The 23,854-nt window shown below is 39.0% G+C and overlaps 1 protein-coding gene across 2 annotated transcripts in view; it reads right to left on the reverse strand.

Annotated features, from left to right (window-relative positions):
- Positions 1-245: 245 nt before the first annotated feature.
- The window catches only part of dysc (whirlin protein dyschronic), a 161,950-nt gene continuing 138,341 nt past the window's right edge, over positions 246-23,854 (reverse strand). The window contains exons 13-15 of one of the 2 annotated variants that reach the window (XM_076367022.1): positions 15,839-16,159; positions 14,647-14,725; positions 246-14,037 (exon numbers count right to left, since the gene is read on the reverse strand). In XM_076367022.1, the coding sequence (XP_076223137.1) occupies positions 13,895-14,037; positions 14,647-14,725; positions 15,839-16,159 (543 nt within the window). In that variant the 3' untranslated portion in view covers positions 246-13,894. The remainder of the gene's footprint in view (positions 14,038-14,646; positions 14,726-15,838; positions 16,160-23,854) is intronic. The other variant, XM_076367023.1, reaches the window with a different exon arrangement.

The following is a 23,854-nucleotide window of genomic DNA, read 5'->3' on the forward strand; positions in this document are numbered from 1 at the left end:
TAATAAGCAAGAGACCTGTAGCAAATATAAATTCTTTGAAAGCCGGAGAACGCTTATAAAAGAAGATGATATTAAATTGAAATTAAATTATATAATATTGATTATTTTATAAATATTATTTTATAAATGAATTTAAAATTTATAAATGAATATGAGAGAAACAATTTTGCTTAATTGTACAAAGAAGAAACGTATAAACTGTGTATGCAAAAAGAATAAAAAAAATGGCACATTAGTACGATTCGCGTTTTTCAAAATTTCGCGCGTTGCGTGAAAGAAATTCCAGGTGTTTCGTAATGAACGTTTTATTCAATTACAATAATAATCGTCATCATCGTAATCGACGGTAATAATTATAATGTGTAACGATCCGCAACAAACAGAAACGCAACTGCCCGATGACAATAATTACACTTATCGCTTCCAATGACAATAATAATGACGATAACAAGGATAAACAACAACAATCGAACGGACAATTAAAGCATACGCGATTAACAGTAAATTGAAACAACGCGATCGTGTTCGGTTTGCACATTGAATTCGATGAATCTCTGTCTCCTTGCGTGTAGTAATATGCGGATTTTTTTTTTAATGTCGTGTATGTGTGCACAGGACACGGAGAGAACAGGCGTTACCAGTTTATCGGCGCATCCAAATTGCCCGATTTGCATTGAAACCAAACTGCACAGTTGATTTCCACAATTACGATAAACATATCTTCCAGGAGATTTAAGTGTATCGCAGTCCATATCGCAGAACAAATACGAACGCAATAATTAACGTTCAAAATAATCTAACGGAAGATTCATTTGCCATGAATTAATACTGTAACAGCTAGTTCTGCTTCTTGTACTATTATTAAACAAGTACAGGAATTCTTTCGAAAAATTGTTAAACAAATTAATTTAATAACTTAAGCATAACTAAATCGTGGTATTAACAAACGCATTCTCACTATTTGTGATAGAAAAATACAGAATAGTCAATTCGACTGCTAGGTGTGTAGTTTTAGTGTTAAAATGCCAAAAAGAAGAAAAATTAGAATGGCCAACAAAGTCGCGCAGCAAGTTTCCTCCGCACCCTGTGCCGCGTTTCGTGTACAATGTGTCGTGTGCCGTTCGTGTAACAATCTCATCCCCACTATCATATATTCGTTTTCATTCCCTAAAATATTGAGCGTGTCGGTTCACGGGCCGTTTAATTAATGCGTGAACGACTCGCCGTTTCCACTTCACGGATCGTGACCGTGTTGTTATCACTCAGAACGTACGTTCGCGCGTTCATGTAAAGCGACCATAACACTAGAACTACCAGATGGGTCAATTGTTCACCGATGCTCTTTCCCGAAATTTTTAAATACACTCGATGCAACTGTGTGCAGGCCGGTGTGCATTCAAAAGTATAAATCCATCGAAACTTTAATGAACGCTTCTTTTCTGTCAGCTTCTCTTGTGACACGCGCAAACTGCATAGACAGCTGACAAGATCAATTTACTTACAATTGTAGTAAAATAGAATGGAGCAAAATAAAATAAAATCTTAGTCTTCGTCAGAAAAAAGATATCGCAAGTTTCTGCGTAGTGTCTGTACACCTTAACACGTTGCCTACCACGGTAGTCACCAATGAGCTTCCAAATTACTTGAAAACAGTTATAACTTGTAAGGTAACCGATGTGGAATAAAAATCTTCGCCAGTCAAATAAAAAATGTCCAACGATTTCAATAAAATCATACCAAATAATTAATAATAATTGTAATTATTGCCACGAGAAAATAAACGACAAGTAAACGCTGATGTTCTCCGTGTTGGTAAACGTGTTAAGGGAACGCACGTTAAGCGATCCGACTTCTCGGTAATTCTAATGTTAATCGATTGCACGCGCGCGCGCGTGCGTTCTGCGTGTCTGTGTGTGATTCAGGTGTGTCACTAAAGGTGTACGAAATCGGCTGCAAAAGGATCCTATGTATGAAATGCGTATGAACGAGCGTTTTCATTTTTCATCTTTTATCGTTTTCTACTTATGTACAGTGTATTTTCTCGAAACCTTACGAGTTTACGAGCGTTTTACAATCCGCGGCGTCGCGAATCACGGTCAGCTGCGTCGACTGACAATTGAAGAAACAATGATTAGTCGGGTCAATCCGGTTTTGCGTTACAATGCTCCGATGATCGCCGTCTCGCGATGATCGTGCGCGTCCCCTGTCCCATCGCGATTTCCGACCTTTCTCGCTACCATTTCTCTCTCGCTACGGTTGCGGGGATGTGAACGAAGCTTAAGCCGAAGTTTCCTCGAGCTTTGTCTGCCGATCGACTCTTCGAGCATCTCACTCTTCATTATTGCCTTCTCGTTTCGTCGATCAACTCTTGATCGATTTTGTGCCACGAATGAAAATCAACTAGTCGGAAAATTTGAAAATTTAAACGGTGCATTTAAACTATGCGCACCTATTAATTTTCTCATCGTGAACTTCTTTTTCCGTGAAGTATCGATAAATGTACGAATATATATATTATTATGTATTTATCGGAAAGTGATAAACATATTTCTGGTACACGATCCTAGAAAACGGCAGTAGTAGAGGAGAACTTTCGTTGATACTCGATCGTTTAGTCTTCAGATAATCTTCCGATTTCTACGAAATTTACTCTACAGTTGAGAAACGATTTTTGAAATATTTACAGTCTGACGAATTTAAAGAAAAATCAGCTATTGATTAATTTTTCATTAAACAGGTCCAATCGAATTTACTTTCTAATGGAAACAAAAGGACTGAAGGTATTATTATTTATATTTCATAATCGTACCGTTTTCTTTAGCCGATAATTCTCGTATTCAACCTCGACATGATACCTGTACAAGTACAAACGTCACATTCAGTTTAAATCATGGCAGAATTCTCGTTACAACGTTTGACGTTACAAGATAAGCGCGCATCAAGATGGCCGTGATATATGACCCGCGGGTACCGATCCCACCGAATTAACACGTTCGCCACCACCATTTGTTTCAGCCACAATCTTCTCCGTTGCAATATTCGATTAAACCCAACGAAATTTTGTAATATTAAATATTCGTATTGAAACGTTACTAATACTATTAATTATTAGTAACTCTAACATGAATCATTATTAATTATCAATATTAATAACCAAAATATTAAATACTATTAGTTATTAATACCACTAACTGAAATATGAGCTATTATTAATTACCAATATCAATCAATAAAATATTAATCATCATTAATCATCAATATTAACAATCGTAATATTAATTATTTTTAATCATCAACATCAGTAATTGTAGTAACAATTATGAATTATTAATATTACCAATCGCAATATCAATGAATCCAAAAATAATTGACAAGAACTTTGTTTTCCTCGGGAACTTCGAAACAGGAGTTAAACCTATTATTCCGACCCATTAATAATTCCGTATCGTGGCGAACAAAAGGAAAGATAGCGTAGACCAGGATTCCTTTCAACGGATCGGCAGAAAATACGCCAGTATCCTTTCATCGGTGCGCGGATCGCTTTCGATCGCTGTCACAGTCTAATAGCACCGCTCCGTAGCTCGCGCCCAGAGGCCAGTCGGGTCGATCGGAGAAAAAGGCGAGTTTTGCTTGAAACGATGGAACGGTGCGAAAGCTGAACAGGTTTTATGGGTACGAGTACGCTCCCGTGTCTCTGTCTCTGTCTCTCTCTCTCTCCTTCTGTCTGTCGTTCGTTTTGAAAAAATAAATCACTTTGCTATACTTGTTTACTGTCTGTCTCACATACACGCACCGTACACGATTTTCCATTTCCATCCGTTCGTTTCTTTCGTTTTTTCCCTTTTTCTTTTCTTGTCGCTCTTCTTTTCGAGATAAATCTCGGCCACCAAAGTTGGGCAAAATGTAATCCGATTAAATATCACTGACAACGATACGAATGTGGATCCGATAACTTTATCTTTCATCATCTTCGATCGTTACCGGTTTACAACTGTGACAGAACTGATTACTGTGACCCTTGGTTGCTAGATTTGATCTTTACGCGAGTGGAAAGTATCACGAAGACTGAGAATTTTTGTAAGTTGAAAATAGAGCAGTGGCATTCTGAAATTCCTACTGTCTAATGATTGTAGATAGTAACTCGCGATCGAATGGAAGTTGCAGTTTAACTCTTTGATGAGGATTTTTGAGCTATTCGAAATCTTCAACAAGGGAAGGTGAACTATGCTTCAAAATCATGGTAAAGTAAAAGAGAACTACGTATCGATAATTCAATATTCGAATAATTAAATAATTATAACATACATTATATGTTCCTAACTTTGTATCTCGGATATGAAAGTCTGATATCTCGAAAATGGCGACATTCGTCCTCAAAGGCAAAATCCGTCAGTTTCATTGTTCAGTGAGATTAGATTTTGTCCAACTTGGTCGGTCACATGCGGTAGCTAAATTACGGGCACACCGTCTATGGATCGGTCGGCTCGCGGTCACGCTCGCCAGCCTCGCCTAATATTCACTACCGGAAAACATTCACTGCGGGTCTATCTGGAACTGGTAATTGGCTGGTCGGTTCCTCGTAAGTACGAAGTGCAACGTTCGGTTTTCTACGTATCGCGTTTCGTCGCGCGACTACGATCTAGTCGGGGCTCATTCTTCTTCGTCGACTGAACCGTTCGTTTCGCTGCTACGAACTCGAGAAGCGTCGTCCTTCATCCGTAATTTGACTTCAATGAACATTAGTTTCGAATTCATTGGTTCCGTTAGAAATAAATGATCTTTGAATCCTTGCCACCATTGAATATTGATTTCGATTATAATATGAGCACTCACTGGGCAAATCGATTAACTCTACAAAACAGAAAGTAGAGAAAAGTGATGCAATAATTATATACCGTTTTTCAAAATTTCCCTTTAAATGCAAAATCAAATAATCATTGTAGAATGTATCTTACTTTATTGTTATAGGAACAGCTTCAATCTAACAAACATGTAAAATGCATAAAATTGTATATATTCGAAGTCCTTTTTATTATTATTGCAATGTTTACATGACCAAAAGGATTTTTATTATTTCATGGTATCAAACTCAGTCATAATAAGATTTATTTTAAATATACAAAATCAAGAACCAGAGGAACACTTTAATTATGAAATCTTAAAAAATTCGAAAAGTGGAGTTAATCGATTTGGCCAATGATAGATTCGTATGATCCACAATTAAACGATCGATTGTCCTATGATCAATCGAACTTTCGATAAGAAAATAGATTTCACCGATCACCAGAAAAACGTATTCCTTTCTATTCTACAATCTCTTACTTCTATCCTCCGTAATAAATGATCCCGCCAAATAAACCTAACTAAAATAGATTGTAGTAGTTCATTTTAATATAGAAATCGAATATGTAGTTAATACTACAAATAATCGTAACGAACAAAAATCGGCTGCAAACCGACCAAACAGAAATCACTTATAGTTTCCAAGTCATTTATAGTTTCCAAGAATGCGCTTTTCAGTCGAAACTTGATACGAGTCATCTTCCAACGTTACCGTTTCCTCGTAATAAATACTCGCATTAAATAAACCGAACCGCGAACGACTCTAATAAACAAGAATCAGATTCGAGGCAGACGGAAAGAAATCGAATTACGACGAAACGAACGAGAACAATCGAGCCCGTGGCAGAGGAGCGTCTACACTTACAGAATCGGTGAAGCAAAAAACCGCTGGCAGCGGCGGAGAAACGGTACTGTATACCGGCGCGCGCGGAGACACGAACGCGTGGTCAGACACGCGTGTAGCCCAGCGCTGCGTGGAAAATTTGAGACGGATTTTCCCCGGGCGAGGGAAAAAAGCAAACGTCTCGTCTCGTCGGAGAAAGGTGGCGACCAATCGTAATTCGCGCATAGAAATCGGGGCCCCGTTATCGGCTTCCATTTTTTTTTTTGCTTCCTTTTTTCCTCTCCCCTGTGTCTGTCTTATTGGAACGCTCGCTGGCTCACTCGCGATGTGTGCACGGACGCGAGACGCTTTCATCTTTCCAGGCGAAATTCGTTATCCGTTGGAACGGTCCCGCGGCTGCCTCCGTTGTCTCGGGAATAGTATTTCGTGGCTATTAACACAGTGTCGCCTGTGGACAAAACCCCAAAACTCGACTATTCACATAACGAAAATTATTGCTAAGTAGTCTCTGCTGTACAAAATGGTTTTCATTTGAAAAATAAAAATTTTGTGCAGACAAATTCCGTTTCTCTATTTATATAACGTTGGGATTGAAACGCAGAGTGTCCATTGTCATTGAAGAAACTTCATAATATCCTCATAATGTAAACAAAAATATAATCACCATATGTTTAGCTTTATACTTTACAATTTTTGTTTGAAGCATTTTTATCTGTCATTCATACTTTTAAGATAGTGAGTTTTGTCCTGAAAACGGCGTTTGGCTGCACTGTGAGGATGGTCAAAACGAGCCATTCTGGATTTCTCCTTTTTGTAATTATTAAAAAAATAACAGCTGTATCCGAGAAATTATTGAAGAAATTGATTTACTAATACGCAAACTGAATTCTACATCGATTAAAGACTCAATAGATGCAATCTTGGAGTTTCCATAGAGAAATTTCGAAAAGTCAATTTAATTGCTCCGTAGATTCTGTGTTAAGTTAATAATCCTTTAAAGTGTGGTACTTTTTCAAACAATTTCCAAGGTTCTATAACGAATTGGTATTGTCATCATCAGCATGATATACGAGTATGAAGGGTTAACTCGTGTTTGAACTTGCATTAGCTATTTCAATTTTTAAAACGCGAAAGTTATATAAAAGATATGTCCAAAGTTTCATTTCAATTCATTATGTATAAACCATGTATATTGAAGTTCATTTAGATTGTTTCACTTTTATATTTAATTACGGAATAATAACCGGTGGTGTGTGGTAGCTACTGCCTAAAATTGCCGGTCAACAATGTGTTAACATGTTGATACAGTAGTCACCGATCACTGGAGCTTCCAAATTCCTTGGTAGCAATTACAGTAAGACAACTGTTGTCGAATAAGTGTATGCGATAACATAAGCAGCTAGATAATAATGCAATACAAGCACTGTGATACTAAACCGTTGACAATTATTTCTAACATCATTTGCCTTTGTTACGAAACAATAAGTAGTGTTACACTAAGCGCTCGAAATTCTCGTGATCAAAGTGTTAACCGTTTTACACGTTCTAAAAAGCAAAATGATACTAATTTCTTCAACGATGAATTCTTGATTTTTTCAGATGAACACGTAATTCTTCTTTGTTTTGTTTTAGCTTATCGTTAGAATATATTATAGATGCATTTGCTCTGTTTTTGATTAGTATACACTTTATCGTTTGATTTTATTGCGCGCATAATGAGAGATCTTTTAAAGTAAACTCCGTAGTTAACAGGTTAAGTATCATTTCACGGGAAGATGTTATAAATTTTGGCCACAGAACAGTGCGATTCGGGACAACGGAGGCGGCCGATCATTCGATTCGCATCGCCAGAGAAACAACAGGGGTTTCGTTAATTGGCGCGCGGTGAATCAATCGCCCGTGTTCGCCGTGCTCCCGTGGTATGTTTCTTTTCCATCGGGAATTGGAAAGCGACCGATCGAGAGCGAACGCTTTTAATGATTCCAGTCGCAGACTTCCGTCTGCTCGGCCGGCGGGGAAAAACTCGCGTGTGGAAAAATATCTACTGGCGAATCATCTATATGGCAACTATCCCTTAGTTCGACAGGATTCTTTTTTTTCGGGCCAGCGACCGTGAGAAGCTCGAAACCTTTCAAATTCTGATATCCTCGGGGTAATTGTTTATGTTTGGCAGTTTTTTTTTCTTCGATTCCTTCGTTTCACCTTTACTGCCTCTCTCTGTTTTCTCGTTGTGTACTTTCATGCTGGACCGGTGGCAAAAATGCATTATTTTTGCACTGAATTGTTTCTGGATTTTGAACTCTTGAAACCTAAAGTTTAACGTTACATCAATGCTGCATTTCGCTGGGACAGGCTCGCATTCACCGAGACTTGCCATTGCTATTAAAGATTCAATAGTGTGTTTTTGTAAAATATCATTTAGAATTATACAACGAAATTCTTTGCTAATACATTAATAATTATTAGGCGGCTGATGTATGTCACTGAATTGATATAATCTTTTTTCACTGAAACTACCATTAAAGTTTCCTTTCATGGACGCACAGCTTGCTCACTCGATTTCACGAACAATCGTGGCCAACTAATCGATTCAACGAAACTGTGAACATATATGAATAATTCTTCCAGATCGGTCCAGCCGAAGGCACACAATTATCGAGTACACGAGTCTCACGATCAGTGTTCCTTGCATCGTGCCACGTTTCCACGTTCACTGACCAATCGGAAAATTTCGGATCGACCGTTCCCCTCCCCGAAAGAAAGCCTCGATCAATCGCGACGCTTAAAGTCCAAGGGTTAATTTCTCGTTGAAAGCGGTAAGGCATTGTCGGATATGTCAGCTGAGATCTTTGAATCGCCCCGGTGATTGCGGTACATCGAACGCTTTACAAAAATATCATCTTGCTCTTTTTTTTTGTTGTCGCGCCCCAGTCGATCTGTTTTCACAAGCTTCTTTCGTCGCTACGTTCCCAGTGTCCCCGGGGCTGCGAGTGCAATCGTGGATGCTTCGTTTTATATTATCTCCTCCTCCCTCCTCTATTTCTTCTTCTTCTTCTTCTTCTGTTTCTTTCTTTTTAAAAATTCGCTTCGAAAACAGGAAGAAATACTATTAGCACGAGGTATATACTTTTGTTAGCCGAAAAGCAGCTAGCCGCCATTGGTTTCTTCTTCGCTCGATCCCTGGACCATTTTCTGGTTTCTCTTTTCCGGTTTTCGTCTGTCCTCGGATTCACCGTCGAAGAAAACGAAGCGGTCTTCTCCGTCTCTTGGTTCTTCTTCCGTCGTCTTCCTTTGAACAATCGTTCGTCGATGACTCCTTCCAACTGGTTCCCCCTTTTTCGTTTTCACGCCACTCGTCCGGCCACTACGTTTCTTCCTACGTTTGTTCCGCTGGTTCCCGGTTTTGGCACATTTACCGAAACGCGTACCCTTTCGCTCGAACATGTCCTCGCGATGGCGCACACCAACGACCAGAAAATTCGATCTCCGTCGACTTGCGTCGGGATCAATTTCCGATTAAGTTGCGACAAGAGCGAACGAACTTCGAAATTTGTCTGTTTATTTGGGTTTTCTCGATCGACCGTGGATTCAAACGATAACCTTGTACACAGCGATTTTTTCGAGAAGATATAAATTGTTTGCGGTGTTGAGCTTTGGGTATCACCATCAGATTCGACGTTTGAAGTTGTTTAGTTGTTGAAAGTTGAATGTTTTCTTTTTAATCAGTAATCAGTAAATTTGATTCGTTCGCGTTAGTGAATTTCGGGTCACCGTCGTTCTTATCGCACACTAATGAAAATGGAGAGTCATTTTGAATCTCGATTGATGATCGTTTATTGAGAATCATTTGTCTAGATTGTGAACTGCAAATTGTTAATATTGGTAGAGATATATCACAAATTTAACGTGAGAGGGAACCTTAACAAAATAACACGTTCTTCCGGTGGCATAATGTTCCTGGCTCGATTAAAGCGACTTTGTTATTCTACTGACTTCCGTTTCACATTGTGAACCGAGTCGGATCTAAACGTACAGTAATAATACAGCTCGCGATGGAACGTCCAAAACGTGAATATAATTCTCAAATTTAACTGTCCGATGAGCTCTACGTCAACGCTATTCTTCTTTAACCAAGTGCACCTGAAATTTCGTAAAATTTCTAAACATTCCTAAAATTTCTAGCGTTCGACAATTATAATTTTCACTTTCCAAATTCGCCGCAACAATTAACTGTATATAGGAAACTCTTGGATATTTACAGTAAACGAACAAACGAGTCATAATAAAGTTACGATCTCAATAAAACGTACGGTTCTATATTATCACAGACTAGCCTCGTTTTTATGCGATAAAATTCTTATTAGTGGAAACAAGATTTAACGTTTATCCTTTCAGGGTAATCCGTGAACATTCTAAATTTCACGGTCCGGTTTCCGATGGGTCGGTTCACAATGCGTAAACGTGGGTCTTTTTCTGTTACATCATTATCAGATTCAGCGATGGAGGGATCAACGAAATCGCAGATACAATCAATCGAAGGTGACGTTAACGTGAATTTTTGAATCGCTGGTGTCTCGCATCCGATCGTTTCTTCGTTCTTCCCATCGACTCGCCGTCCGATTCGGCTTATTTCTCTCGTTTTACACATACGCGACAATTCTACTGAAGCTTTGCACGGTTTTCGCTTGTATGGTATCTCATTTTTTTGGTTTTTTCAGTTTTAAAGCGAGACGATCGCGGACGATCGGCCACGATGTCGGTGCGTCGCGCGGGCCCGATCGACTACACCGGGAAATTACATTTAATCAACTGGCAACGGGTAGAAGACGTTAAACAAGTCGCGTTTTCAACCGTAACTATCCACAACGACGACAGCTACTACCGTTTTACTTCGCCAATGATAAACCGCTACTCGTTTAAATACAATTAGCCTGATTAACGATTACGATACGAATGGCTTCTATTAACGTGCCGGAAACGGTGACCTATCTGCCTAAAATAAAATTCCAACGAATCGTTCGACGTACGCGGAACTCTAAATCCAAAGCAAATCATACGATCCTATTACAGGTCCTATTAACATTAAACTTTCGTCGCTTCGGTAAAAACTTACCCTAAGAGTTGAAACATGAAATCCGTGAAACAAAAAACCGTGACAAATTCGAATCACGATGACGAGAACCGCCAGTGTCCTCGAGTCGTTCGACGATCGACAGTTGCGAAATTCAGGTTTCAAATGATTAAACGTATAAGCGGCACGCGATGAAAACAAGTGAACATCGAAGTTTCTAATTATTTACGGAATATTAATATCATTGTAATTAACGGTTTAATAATAGAATTCTAAATTTAGTCTATGTTTTTATTTGCTTTCATAGAAAGATCATTGGTTAGTTGAAGTTTAAACATTAGTCTTATCCCTTCACAGAAAATGAAAAATTTAAAAGAAAAATCCCGATAGAAATTCGATTGTTCACTGTTATTGTTACGATACCGTGTATTTCATACAAAATCCTGTCGGCGAAGTTTCCAACAATCGTCTGTTTCTCGTATAAAATGGCTAATTCCCATGAACGGCGCAGATATCGAAGAAAATCGTATTTTCGTGGAAAACGTTTTCGAATTTCGCCTATGTCGTTCTCGAACGACAGGATCGTTCTACTTTCAAATAACGACCCGATAAACAATCGCTGCGCGATCCACTTGCGCAAACAAGTTAGTAGACTGCGAATTTTATGCATTTGTAACAGAAACCGACATTTTAAGATTCAATGTCCTCGAAGATCCGATTAATCCGAATAAACTGCTCGTTTTATACCAAACCTTGCAAAATTCTTAATTCTTTAAATTCCATTTTTCTCTTGTTACGAATAAACAAGTATCACTTCTACATCAATCAAAATCTTGATTCAAAATGTATCAATCCTTCCATTACACATTTCTTTCTTCAACTGTTTATATATAATTACCATCATTTCAGTTATCAACCCTTATAATTATGGATTCTATTCTCTTTCGAGCAATAATGAAAATATTTTGCCGACGAAAAGAAATTTCTCTAGGATTGAACAGATATACGATCTTGATTCTATTCTCCGGATCACAACATAAGAATCTATATTTGCATAGAAATCCGTAGTCTACGAATGACTGTCCACATTCAACACCGTGAACAAGGTTTTCGTCTGTCTTTCTCGCGCGGCTTCCGATGAACCTCGAGACGATCCTCTTCCCTTCGTCCATGGCCACGCTTGCGATCGTCCGCGATCCCTCCGCGGCTCGAACACCGACATGAATCAGGCCCGACACTAAGTACGCGGTCTCTATGTTTAGTAACATTTTGAAAATATCGCACACTTATAGAATTTTTTTTCCATTTTTTTTAAATCTCGCTCGGCCGCCGCGCACGCGCGGTCCGACAGCAGGTCGCGGCGCGTGCCCGGCCGCCACCGGTAGGTACAAGTTTGCAATTCCACTACGATAGTCAATAATATAATCATATAATATATACGTTATGTATTAATATACTTTGTTAAGCCTCAACAATTCCCATAATAAGTCTGTGGTTAGTCGCGGGCTCGGCTCGGTCAGGACTTCCGTCGATCTGGCCTGTTGTTTCCTCTCGGAATTGCACTGACATTCTCAGAAAGTTTACGCTCGAATTAACAATTCTTTAATTAATTATTCTCTAACGTCGATTTCTCGCGGAAAGGAACAGAATATCCATTGTTTCGAGGGACGTTGAACGGAATTGGGTTCCCAATAGAATTTCCTCGTTGCTAACGCTGAGTTGCTGCTGGCCTCTCGTCCGCCATATTAGATCACAGTAATACTACTACATACAACTTCTCTAAAACGACAATTCTCAATCTCTTTCAATTGTTTTGTAACAAATGATATCTATAGTATTTAAACACTACATCTAATGCATAATTTATTTCCAACAACTGGATAAAACAGCAACAACCAGATTTCAGAGCCGTGATCCTCAAACGAATAACATACAATATACGCTTCCTCTAATTCTAAAATGAGCGAAAGATTAATAGGCGAGATCGGTGAACGAACAGTCCTAGAAAAGAAAAGATAACAAAGTTTCGATATTCATACGAGAACATTATTCGAAACAAGGATTCACCGAGTCGCCAAAGAGTTTCTAAAATGGCGGAACCGGCTGGTCAACCTAACCTCCAAACTTGATCATCCATCCCTTTATTAGCCGATCAACAAAAATCCTGATCGACGGCATCAGCCGGTGTCTTCGATAACGCATTAGTCAACAGCGAGCGTCCGTGTTCCACGCGTGATCGACGCCATGGAACACGGCCGTACTCGCATGAACCAGATCTGTGTTTAATGTCCATGTTAGTTTGAGTGTCCAGTGGGACGGTCGCGTCAGCGATAGCGGCGACGTATAGCCGGCGTGTCCCACCACGTTACCTGAACATCTAGAATCCTTCTCGAACCGAGGATCTCCCTTACGATTAATAGTATATCATAATTACTATACACGAAACAATCCCTAATATTTTGGCACAGTCAACTTCCGTCCCCGTCGCGTCGTGATCCTCACACGTGAAGCGTCTTTCGCCGACATCATCCTCTACGAACATCTCTTGTCATCCTCATTGTCCCCTTTTATCCACAGCTGGATCGTCTATCGCGCACTTCCTCGTCCCCTCGATTCATCGGCTTCTACTGTTCTCGAAGTGTTAACCCCGAAAAGCGAGCGTCAGTTTGGTTAGCCTGCTAGAAGGCTAGCCTACGAACGAGGACAACCCGACTACAGACAACGATCCTACAGTCGTCGTACCATCGAGACTCGCTAATCGAGCCACCGTATCACCGTCCAATTGTCCTCCGGTTCTCGATTTGTTTCTTCTTCGGTAATTCCCACCACCAGGGCCAGGTTCAATTAGCACCCCGACTCAGAGCTCGACCATCAGATTGTGAGCGTTGCGGAGAAATTGAAGAGCAGGCACGTCTGGTCTTCTTTCTTATCAGCTTCTTCTTCAGCCTGACGTGCTTGACTTGACTGGAGTTTCGCGTCTCTGTTCCGTTTCTTTTTTCGGCTCTCTCGATCTCTTCAGCTTCCTCCGCGAGGTTTGCCGCGGTTCAGCGTCGAACTGGACGCTCGACTCGCGTCAAGGGTCGAACTCTGGACGCGTTGGGCTACGGTGGCTCCGGCTCGGAGGTGGGAGATTCCTGCTACGCCTCCAGGAATATCAGAGCCGTGGGCTTCGGCTCCAGGTTGCTCTTCTTTGCTTCGACCACCAGGAATTCGATCTCGTTGCGGTCGCGCCTTGCGAATGACTCCGCGATCAGTCTCGCCACCTCCTGATGATGGAGACCTGACGAAGAAGGATGTTGAGAGTTTTTGCTCGGTCATTGGGGAACCTGGCTTTCTTTGGGTTTTGAGCTTGGACACGGGATTAAGTAAATGTAATTAGTAAACCGTGGATTTTTCTAGGAATTTAAATTTTTGTCGTGTGCATTGTGCACAATTTTGTGATGAGGAACAAACCACAAATGAGGTGAAGGTATCATTAACTTGTATCACTGTTATGTGATTATATTAAGTCGTGTCAATTCGAATATTCTCTTCGGTAAGTTTTTAAAAAATTATTTTTAAATCAAATATAGTGTTCGTGTCCTCACCGAATTTAAGCGTGAAAATGTCCGCGTCATATAAGATTGAAACGTAACTGAACGTGACGTTGCGGTTTATAGAAACGAGGGTTTATAAAAAATTCAGAGATCAATAATTTCTTTACGGGCGAAACTTGGGAATTACTGATTGGAAAAAGATTAGTTGGTGAACTAGCACGGTTGCGTTTATCGTTCTTCATTCCGACCGATGAAAAACGTAGCTCATTCTCTCCCTTTTTCCAAGCCAGAACTCCCGATGGCACAGTTCCGAAGTAACAACATAAAAATTCCAATATTAGTTCTGAAATTACCTTCGACTTTGTGGCCGTCAACTTCTAGAATCAATTGACCGACTTCCAGCCCGCCAGCCTCGTAAGCTGCTCCATTATCCTGTGAATACAACGAGTTATCAACATTCCCGGCTTATCAACACGGTTGCAATTATAGCGATCAGTCTTATTCGCGATCAATATCAACGGACTATACGAATTATAATAAAACCAGAACTTTCGTAGAATATTAATAGTAGAATTATTAATACATTAATAATTCCGTTATAGTACATGGCATGGATAAAAACTGGTTATCAAAGCGAATGAATTCCAATTTTTTATTGCACTTTTTAACTGTAGTTTCCAAAGCTTTACCGTGATCCTCAAAATGATATTGCAGTTACCAAGACGATTCCGTAGTTTCCAAAGTAACCACGGTATCCGCTGTTGAGAATTGCAATTCCAGAATAACCGAGAAGTCGAATTTATTAGTTATTATTTTCCTTATACAAACTACAAAAGTGCCATTATTGAGATTTCTGCTTGCTTGTAAAGTGTACTGATTTTTCAAATAAAATATTAAGATACGTATAAGTTTTTTAGGTGGTATAAGCGAGTGGAGAGTGATTGTACGTGAAAAGCTGAATCGAAAATATAGAATAAAATTCTGCCACATGAAGCTTTGTTTTTCAGAAAAAGAAATTAAATCATCGATTTATTCGGTACATGCAAATATTGACAATATCTACGAGGAAGGGTGGAGGTGATCCACAGTGGAATACTTCGAACAGAGAGTAAATCAAGTGCAAGTATACTCGATAAATTTTCAAACTTATTTTTCTCGAAAACAAAGCTTCATACGAACAAATTTTATTCTACATTTCCAATTCATTTTCACATAGAATCTGTCTCTGCTCGCTTGTACCAGTTACGGGACAACCTGTATATACACGCGGTACTGAACGCGTTAACACGTTGACTGCCATGAAAGACATCAGCGTCTTACGTGTCACTTATTCCTTTGTAGCAAAGATAAAAAGGAACGATTATTAATTATTTGCTACCACAATTCTTGCTTTACACTGTCACCTAGTTATTTACGATGAGCATTTTTATTCGATGTTAGTTGTCTTATGAATTATAATTGTTTTCAACTCATTCCGGGCTCAGGTCCCATAGGACCACTGTGGCAGCGGAAGTTTTAACCGGATAATCGAATAAATCGACTCACGTGTATATTGATGATCCTGGGCAACGGATGCTTGGTGTTAGCACCCCCCTCGATGGCAATGCCCAAAATCGATTTGGTCTTCTTCACGGTGATCCTAAGGTTCCCCTGATGATCAGGTACCACGAGGGCGCCGTCCTCCTCCCTTCTCTCCGACATCTCGCTCCTGGTCAACCTTTGAGCGCTGTGGTGTCTCCTCGGCGGGCCGCCGGCACCACCGGCCCCGGCGGACCCGCCACCGGAACCGCCTTCCTCGAGGAGCTGCGCTTCCTGCATGTCGAAGCTCCGCGAGAGCTTGTGCGCGAGTTCCTGGAATGGGCAAAGCTACGTTTCACCGGCGGGAATTGACGGCCTGGTCTCCGGCTCCCGGTCGACCTCGCGGCCTCGTGACAGCCGTCCCCTTGTCAAACGTCCAAATTACTATTTCGCCACGCTCACGACAAAGTTGAACATTCAATTTAATGTTCAGATTTATTTTGAATTAACTGCACCGGTTGGAAGTAAATCACCCGTTGCATTTTGACTGCCAGTCACCACTTGATTTGATATAGGAAAATTATTTTTGATTAAGTCTTGTGTGTTGTATGAATGTGTGAAATGTTGAAATATAATAGCTTTGTTTTTTAGTATTATTATTAACGTTATTCTTAAGAATGTTTCATCGGGAAATGTGTATTTCTGGTGAAACACTTTTGAATGATCTTTCTGTGAAGATGTACTTGGTACATGTAGTTTTCAGGGAACGACAAGATCATTTTTTGTATTCAGAGCATCTGAGATTAGTTTTTGGCAAATGCGTGGTTGCAAGTAGGAACTATAGCTTAGGTGATGTGAAGATATTTTGGCGATTGAAAAGTACGTGATACGTTAAGGGTAATTCCAATTAGTCAAGGAATATGATAATTTTGAAATTATATCAATTTCAAAATTAGTAAAAGCACACGAATTAATAAAAGCACTTTTGTGAAATTTCTACGTTACATTTGAATTCAACTATGGCTATGAAAGTGTATCTCGTGGTTCCTTGAAAATGTACGTGGACAAAATTGATTTTTCCTTTCCAATTTAAGTTTCTGTGGGTTATTTATAAATATTCGCTGACTGAAAAGCGGTTCTTCATCTTTTTGGGTATGAATTTGTTATCTTCGAAGATGTCAAGAAGGTTTTAAGTAATTTTCGAGGCTCGGCGGCTGTCACGCAGCCCGTCAAAGTCACTTCCGGCACGCTCGCGCGCGATGGCAGCACATAAGAGCTAAAAAGGCTGATGCTGACGAGTTTGTGTGCACGCTGTAGTCGAAGGGAGTCCTGGTAGTCTGCAAAGTTGGTTACGAGGTGAGTTTTAAGCCCGTGACAAAGTAGACACTTCGTGTCAATCGATATTAACGAGAAAACACTGCCTGAAGTTGTTAAGATCGCTCCGACGTGTACATTGTAACACCATTTCCTTCAAGCTATTCATTAAAAAATAACCAAATCAATTAAAGTTTCTCTTACATTTGGAAATTTCACATCGAAGACGAAAATTTATTAAGACAAAATCTTTATCGTTTCATATATCTTGTATAATTATTTCATTTTTTACTTAAATAAAAGTAATTTAAATATCTTCTTTCTTTTTCTTTGAAGCGTGAATGCTTCCATTTTGAAGAACTATTTAGTACACGCCAATATGGCCACCATTTAAAGCATTCTAACCTTTTATTCTGAACGTTACAAAGGAAGATATATTACTGACTAAGCATCTCAATATTAATTTAAAACCAATCAAAACATAACTCAAGCATCTTTCATCATAATACTTCATTTTTCGTTACGAAGACCATGATACGCTAAAAACTGTCATGACACGAAAATCATCTTATGCATTTCTCAGTGCAAAATTTTCCTCGACGATAATAAAATTTGCAATTTCTTATTACAGTAATTACGGGTTCACATCGATATCAAAATGAAACGGAAAATGTTCAGCCAACTCGGTTTGTCTACCGGCATCGCTTCTCCACAACGTTGCACATCACCCGGTGCACCTATATATGCAATCGTACATAACATCGTGTTGAGAACGTAAGTCATGACAAATACATATCGATATAGGTCACAAGAGTAATATTAAAAAATTAAGTCATGCTTGCTGATAGGCTGGTAGCAAAATTGGGTGTTTGGTGGTGCTCGGACAGAGTGGTGGTGGTGGTGGTGGTAGTGGTGGTGGTGGTTGTGGTAGTGGTAGTAGTGGTGGTGTTTGTCGCGTAATTATCAGAGCTCGATTACCGCGACTCTTTCTCTTTCTCGTCTGGCATTGCGACTGGCATGATCGATTTTGAACAACACACGGCCGACGGGCAACAATAACGACGTAGGCAGATGCCACTCGTCACGTGTTCATGAAAGAAAAAATACTATGAGATGATAGGGGAAAGTGTTGAACGAAGACGGTCCAAACTACTTTTACTTCCAGATTACCATACGAATCATCGTTTTTCTCGAAATAAACCGTTTTTAACCCCTTGTCCTATGATTTATCTCTTGACTATGATCGATACAATTACTTTATCGTTAGTAATTTATTAGGAAAAGGACAAATATTGATGCTTATTGTACGTCTACGTTTAATCTAAAGGTTAACGATTGATAATAGAAATGTAATATTTAATTTATATTTTGAAAAATTAATAACACTTAGATTTCTCAAATTCAGTTGAAAATTTTCCGCACGAGTTTGACACGGTAATGCAGGTCAAGGGGTTAAGCTTTTGCTTGCACCTATTGAAATTCGTATCAGTAGACTTCGGATCCTGATGAACTTATCATGTGATTATGTTTGTGAGAAATGTTCAAACGCAAGCTGCAACCGATTTCAATACATTTTTATGTTATTTTTCAAACAGTAATTAATCATTCTAAATTGATTAATAATACATGGTAATTAGAATGATTATCCGCTGTCTACTGAATAGAGTTCTCTATCAAAATTTCTCCACGCGCAGATCGAACGTCAAATTTCTTTTTTAGGCGATTAGGATCTGCCGAACTTTTCACTGCGATTTGAACCACGCCTCTGTTTATATACAAAGTTTCTAATTATATTCACTTTTCCTTTTGCCTGTATTCGTTTCGATTTAATTTTCGTGTGCGATTGAGTCGTTCAGTAATAACAATATCCAAGGAAAGATTTATTAGAATCGTCGGGTCTTCGTTGAACATCTCCGCTAAGGTTTGATCAATAGATTGCAGATTTTTACGTAAGTTTACATTTCTCAAGATTCTGAATTTTATCGTTTTAAAAATTAGAATAATAGAAATATTTTGATTGTTCACTACAAATACTTCATACAAAATACTAATAATTTTGTCAATAAGATTTCCATGCAATGTTTATTAATGAAAACAAAGATATTGTTTCTTTGCTTTGTGTAAATTCACAGATGCTATCAACGCATAAAAATCGACAGTCTTATTGATTAGATTTCTTGAGAACCTTCAAAGTCGAATATCCGAATTAATGCGCTTCCAGCGGCTCGCCCCGTCGAATTTGGTTTGATTAACCCTGAGACGGATTTGTATAAACTAAATCTAACTTCTCACGCGTGTATGTCTAACTATTCTCGATTAATTATATGGAACTAAATAACAAGATCGAAGTATTTCATGGAACAACGGTTGAACAAATTTCTAAAAAGAATTAACCCTTAATTGTGGAGAGGGTCAGAAATGTGAAAAATTTTGTTCTCATTTCAATTTACTGTACTTGATACAGTTAAATATATATTCTCTGTTTTATTACATCAAAAGTCCTACAACCGTTTTCTTTACGTCTAGATAATATTCTGTTGATTCACGGGTAAAGTGATTTTGAGACGTTCTATACAATTTTCTATTGTTCTCGCGGCAATTTGGCAAAACTGCACTCTATTTTTGGACATTTTCACGTCAATATTTGCGGTGAAAATGAAGAATTCACGCAAAGATATTGTAATAACAACATTTGGATTTTACACATTTTGATTGCCAGCATGAGGGTTAAACAATTATCGACCGTTAACACTAGAACTACCTGTCAAAATGATGGGTCTCAGTTTTCTAAATTCTCAATGATCCATATCTCGAAACTGTTAAATATCCGAAATGGTTTTACAAAAAAGTAGCTTCATTTGAATAATATAACAAATATACGAAGAAATCGAAAGAAATCTATCGTTACAATTTTGATAACGACTACATATTAACATTAACTGGGAACCAGTCAAATGACCGGATTTCAATTTCTCCGTTTCCTTTCGTCCATTTAATGTTACATCAATTTCTATATTGTCCGATTAATTTCAATTTTTACCTTTCCTTTTGTTTCTGTTTTCACTAAAACGAAATGATCATCTAACTTGTTTATCTTCATTTTGTAACCAATTATTTCATTAGTTACATTGGGAAAAGTGTCGGTATTATCAGTGTTAATTATATTAACACATTGAATGTCACGAGGCTCACCGGTGGCCCCCGATCAAGTCGAGTTCTTATAATTCAGTCAATTAAACGATGATTATTTACAAACGCGTTTATATTATAAATAATGCTACCTAATACGGTGACGTTCGGCAAGATAAACGTACAATAATAATAAAACGATTTAATATAAAATAATTCGATATTCTATTCTCTTCATTTTCTGTGTTTTCCTACGTGGAATCGCGCGGCATTCAACGTGTTGAACGCTCGGTGGTTCTAGTGTTAAGGGTTAACGGGTAACGATTCGAATAGTCCGAAACGTCGGTGATTATGGAATCGTTGGAAACATCCGCCGTCGGGGGGTTAATCGGAACCATAGGTCATGGTCGACGGACATGGAAATCGAGTTGTTCGCGAGTCGCTGGCTCGACGCACGGAGAAACGTGGATCGCGGATGGTGAAAGTGTTTCGCGGACCAGCGAGACACGCAAATACGCGCCGCATCGCGCCGAGGATTTCTCTTCCTATCGGACTTGCCGAAAATAAGATTGCAGCGATTCCCGAAAATAAAAAGTGAAAATGAAACGCACGCCGAAGAATTTATACAGAGATGGAAATTAATTTCCGCGTAACTCTTGTCTCTTTTTAATTGATGGTATAAACGTGAATTTTTGTAAACAGTTGTTAACTCTCACGACACCTGGGAGAATATAAAAAATAAAGTTTCGCGCAAGGAAATAAATATGTAGATTGTAAAGTTATTGAATAATTACATCTGCATTGAATATGTAATGAATGAATGTTTGAAGAACACTTTGTTTTGAGAATTTCGACTTTTATCTTGTACATTAAACTGATGTCGATTTTGTTACCCTCCTCTGATCGATTGTTAATTAAACGGACAATAGAGATTAATCAGAAAGATAATAGGTAATTAGTTTTAATAACATTGTCCACTCGAGTATTAACAGCAATGAATAATAAATTGATATTTGAATAGACAGTATCTACATATTCAACACCCATCGATCAACGCAAAAAAGAATAACAAGAAAAGATATTTCTGCTTAAGCGCACACAGAATTTTGATAAATTATTTCCAACGTATCCGAGCAACGTCCTCAGCGGCGGGCAAATAATTTACGCGCGGATAATCTCGTCGTTTCTTCCCGTGAGAAGAACCGTTTCGTTTGTCATTGAATAAATGATTATCCGTTGCATGCATTCGTCGCGAATCGTTCGAGCAGGATTTCCCATCTCTGTGAAACGAAAAAGGGGTAACAAGAAGAGAAGAAAGGGAAAAAAACGGGGGGTTCGCTTAAATTCCCAAGCTCCGTGAAATGAGAAATAAAAGAGAGCCGGCGTCGCGTCGGGGCGAGAACGAAAGAGGTTTAATTCGAACGCGATGATCGATCGGATCGCGCAAACAGACACGACGGAGCCGCGGCGAATAATTGCGCGTCGCTCGATCACGGTGCCCATCAGGAAATCGTTCCTTCATAGATTTTCCGGGTTTGTCCCACCGGGTTTCCTTGTTCGGTGAAAACTCTCTGTCCGGACTTTCTCCGCTGATTCACTGATTCATCGATAGCGGGCTGGCTCCATTGCGGACTTTCGTGCCGCGAACTGTTTTCCATCGTGAAAATTCTATTTGGCGACGGACTACGGTGAACGTACGATCGTGGCCACACGAACGTCGAGATAGCATCCGTTAATCTACGTTGACCTATGATTTTTTTCCGAATTAGGACCAATTTGAGTATGTTGTTGTTGATCGTTTATTGAAAGAATGATCTGGCTACTTGGTCACTAATAATTTATTGAGAAACTGATTCAACTACTTTCTTGTTGATTATTTATTGAATGATTCGACTGCTTTGTCGTTGGTAATTAATTGAAAGAATGATTCAATTGTTTCGTTGTTAATAATTTATGGAAAGAATGACCCAACTACTTTATCGCCAATAATTTATTAAAGAAAGAGAAACATTCTAGACATACTACCCATATTATATCTATGCTTGTTCCAAAGTATATTAATTGATAACAGAAGAATAACATTTCATTTGTATTCAAAAGAATTTAGTACTATTTATATTTGTTAAATTCTGCTTGAAATCACGAGTCTCGCTCGATATTATAAGGCAAATGGTTAATAATGTTAGTCAAATACGTGGCTACCTTCCGTTACACCAGAATGAAAACACAAGGTTCTATGACAGATGTTGTGTTATCTTAATAAACGTTAAGTAGCAGGAATTGGTACAATTATTCGTTACTCCACAAAGCTTAACACAATTATAACACAAAGATTGCAACAAGTAGAAAAGTAGATCGTATAAGATATATATTATATTTATATACAATTGTTTCTTATCGCAAAAGACACGGCGCGTAAAATTTAACGATACTTTCGAGATGTTCGTGTGACCGAAGAAAATGGCATCCGTGATCAACTATGTCTATCGACTAAGTCCATTACGAGGTCGGCCTAATTTCTTTCTAATCGTTCGAGTCGAGTCTAAATCAACTTTAATTTCGTTTACGTGACACGCGTCGCGGATCCTGTTCCCTTTCCGTTTCTACATCTTTTTCATTCTCGATTGTGAGTAAAGTGATCGTGCATGCCAAGACATCTATGTAAATATACTTTGATATACGCATACGCTTGCACACGTGTATACAATTACAGGAACTGCTCTTAGCCTTCGTTGCATATAATTATAGGCACGTGTGTAACGTGGTGCGTTAGTAGTCGTGCTTAAATATAAGGACAAATCGAAAGTAGCATGTGCAAGACATCTAAGAAAAAACACGTACACACCTAACGCTATTTCGACTAAGTTCGCTAGCTCTAAGAGCAAAAAGGAAACTGATCTTGGTGACAGATTGAAAAATAGACAGAGATAAGGTGAGTGATCGGAGTGTCACAGAGAGACAAACAGAGAGAGAGAGAGAGAGAGAGAGAGAGAGAGAGAGAGAGAGAGAGAGAGAGAGAGAGAGAGAGAGAGAGAGAGAGAGAGAAGAGAGAGAGAGAGAGAGAGAGAGAAAGAGAGAGGGAGAGAGAGAGAAAGAAAGAGAGACAGAGAGAGAGAGAAAGAAAGAGAGACAGAGAGAGAGAGAGTAAGAAAGAGAGACAGAGAGAGAGAGAGAAAGAAAGAGAGAGGGAGAGAGAGAGAAAGAAAGAGAGACAGAGAGAGAGAGAGAGAGAAAGAGAGACAGAGAGAGAGAGGGAGAGAGAGAGAGAGAGAGAGAGAGAGAGAGAGACATGGGGTAGATAGAAAGATAGACAAATAGTTAAAAAGATAGATAGACTGATAGACAGACAGATAGAGAGGAAGAGACAGAGCCAGAGAAAGGAAGAGAAATAGAAGAGAATGGCAGTGGGAAGAGAAATACAGAAATCTAATTGGGAGTATTACATGCCGAAGGGAATGATCTTATCCGATGATTCGACTCGTGATTCGATAATTGCTTGATAATAATTATTCACTCCCTATCGGGACGAAGATTTGCTTGATTGGTTACCCATCACGCACTCTGGCAGGGGAAATTTTTGTTTTCCTTGTTTTCTTTTAT

The sequence above is a fragment of the Nomia melanderi genome, chromosome 4 (assembly GCF_051020985.1).
Source record: "Nomia melanderi isolate GNS246 chromosome 4, iyNomMela1, whole genome shotgun sequence".
Lineage (NCBI taxonomy): Eukaryota > Metazoa > Arthropoda > Insecta > Hymenoptera > Halictidae > Nomia > Nomia melanderi.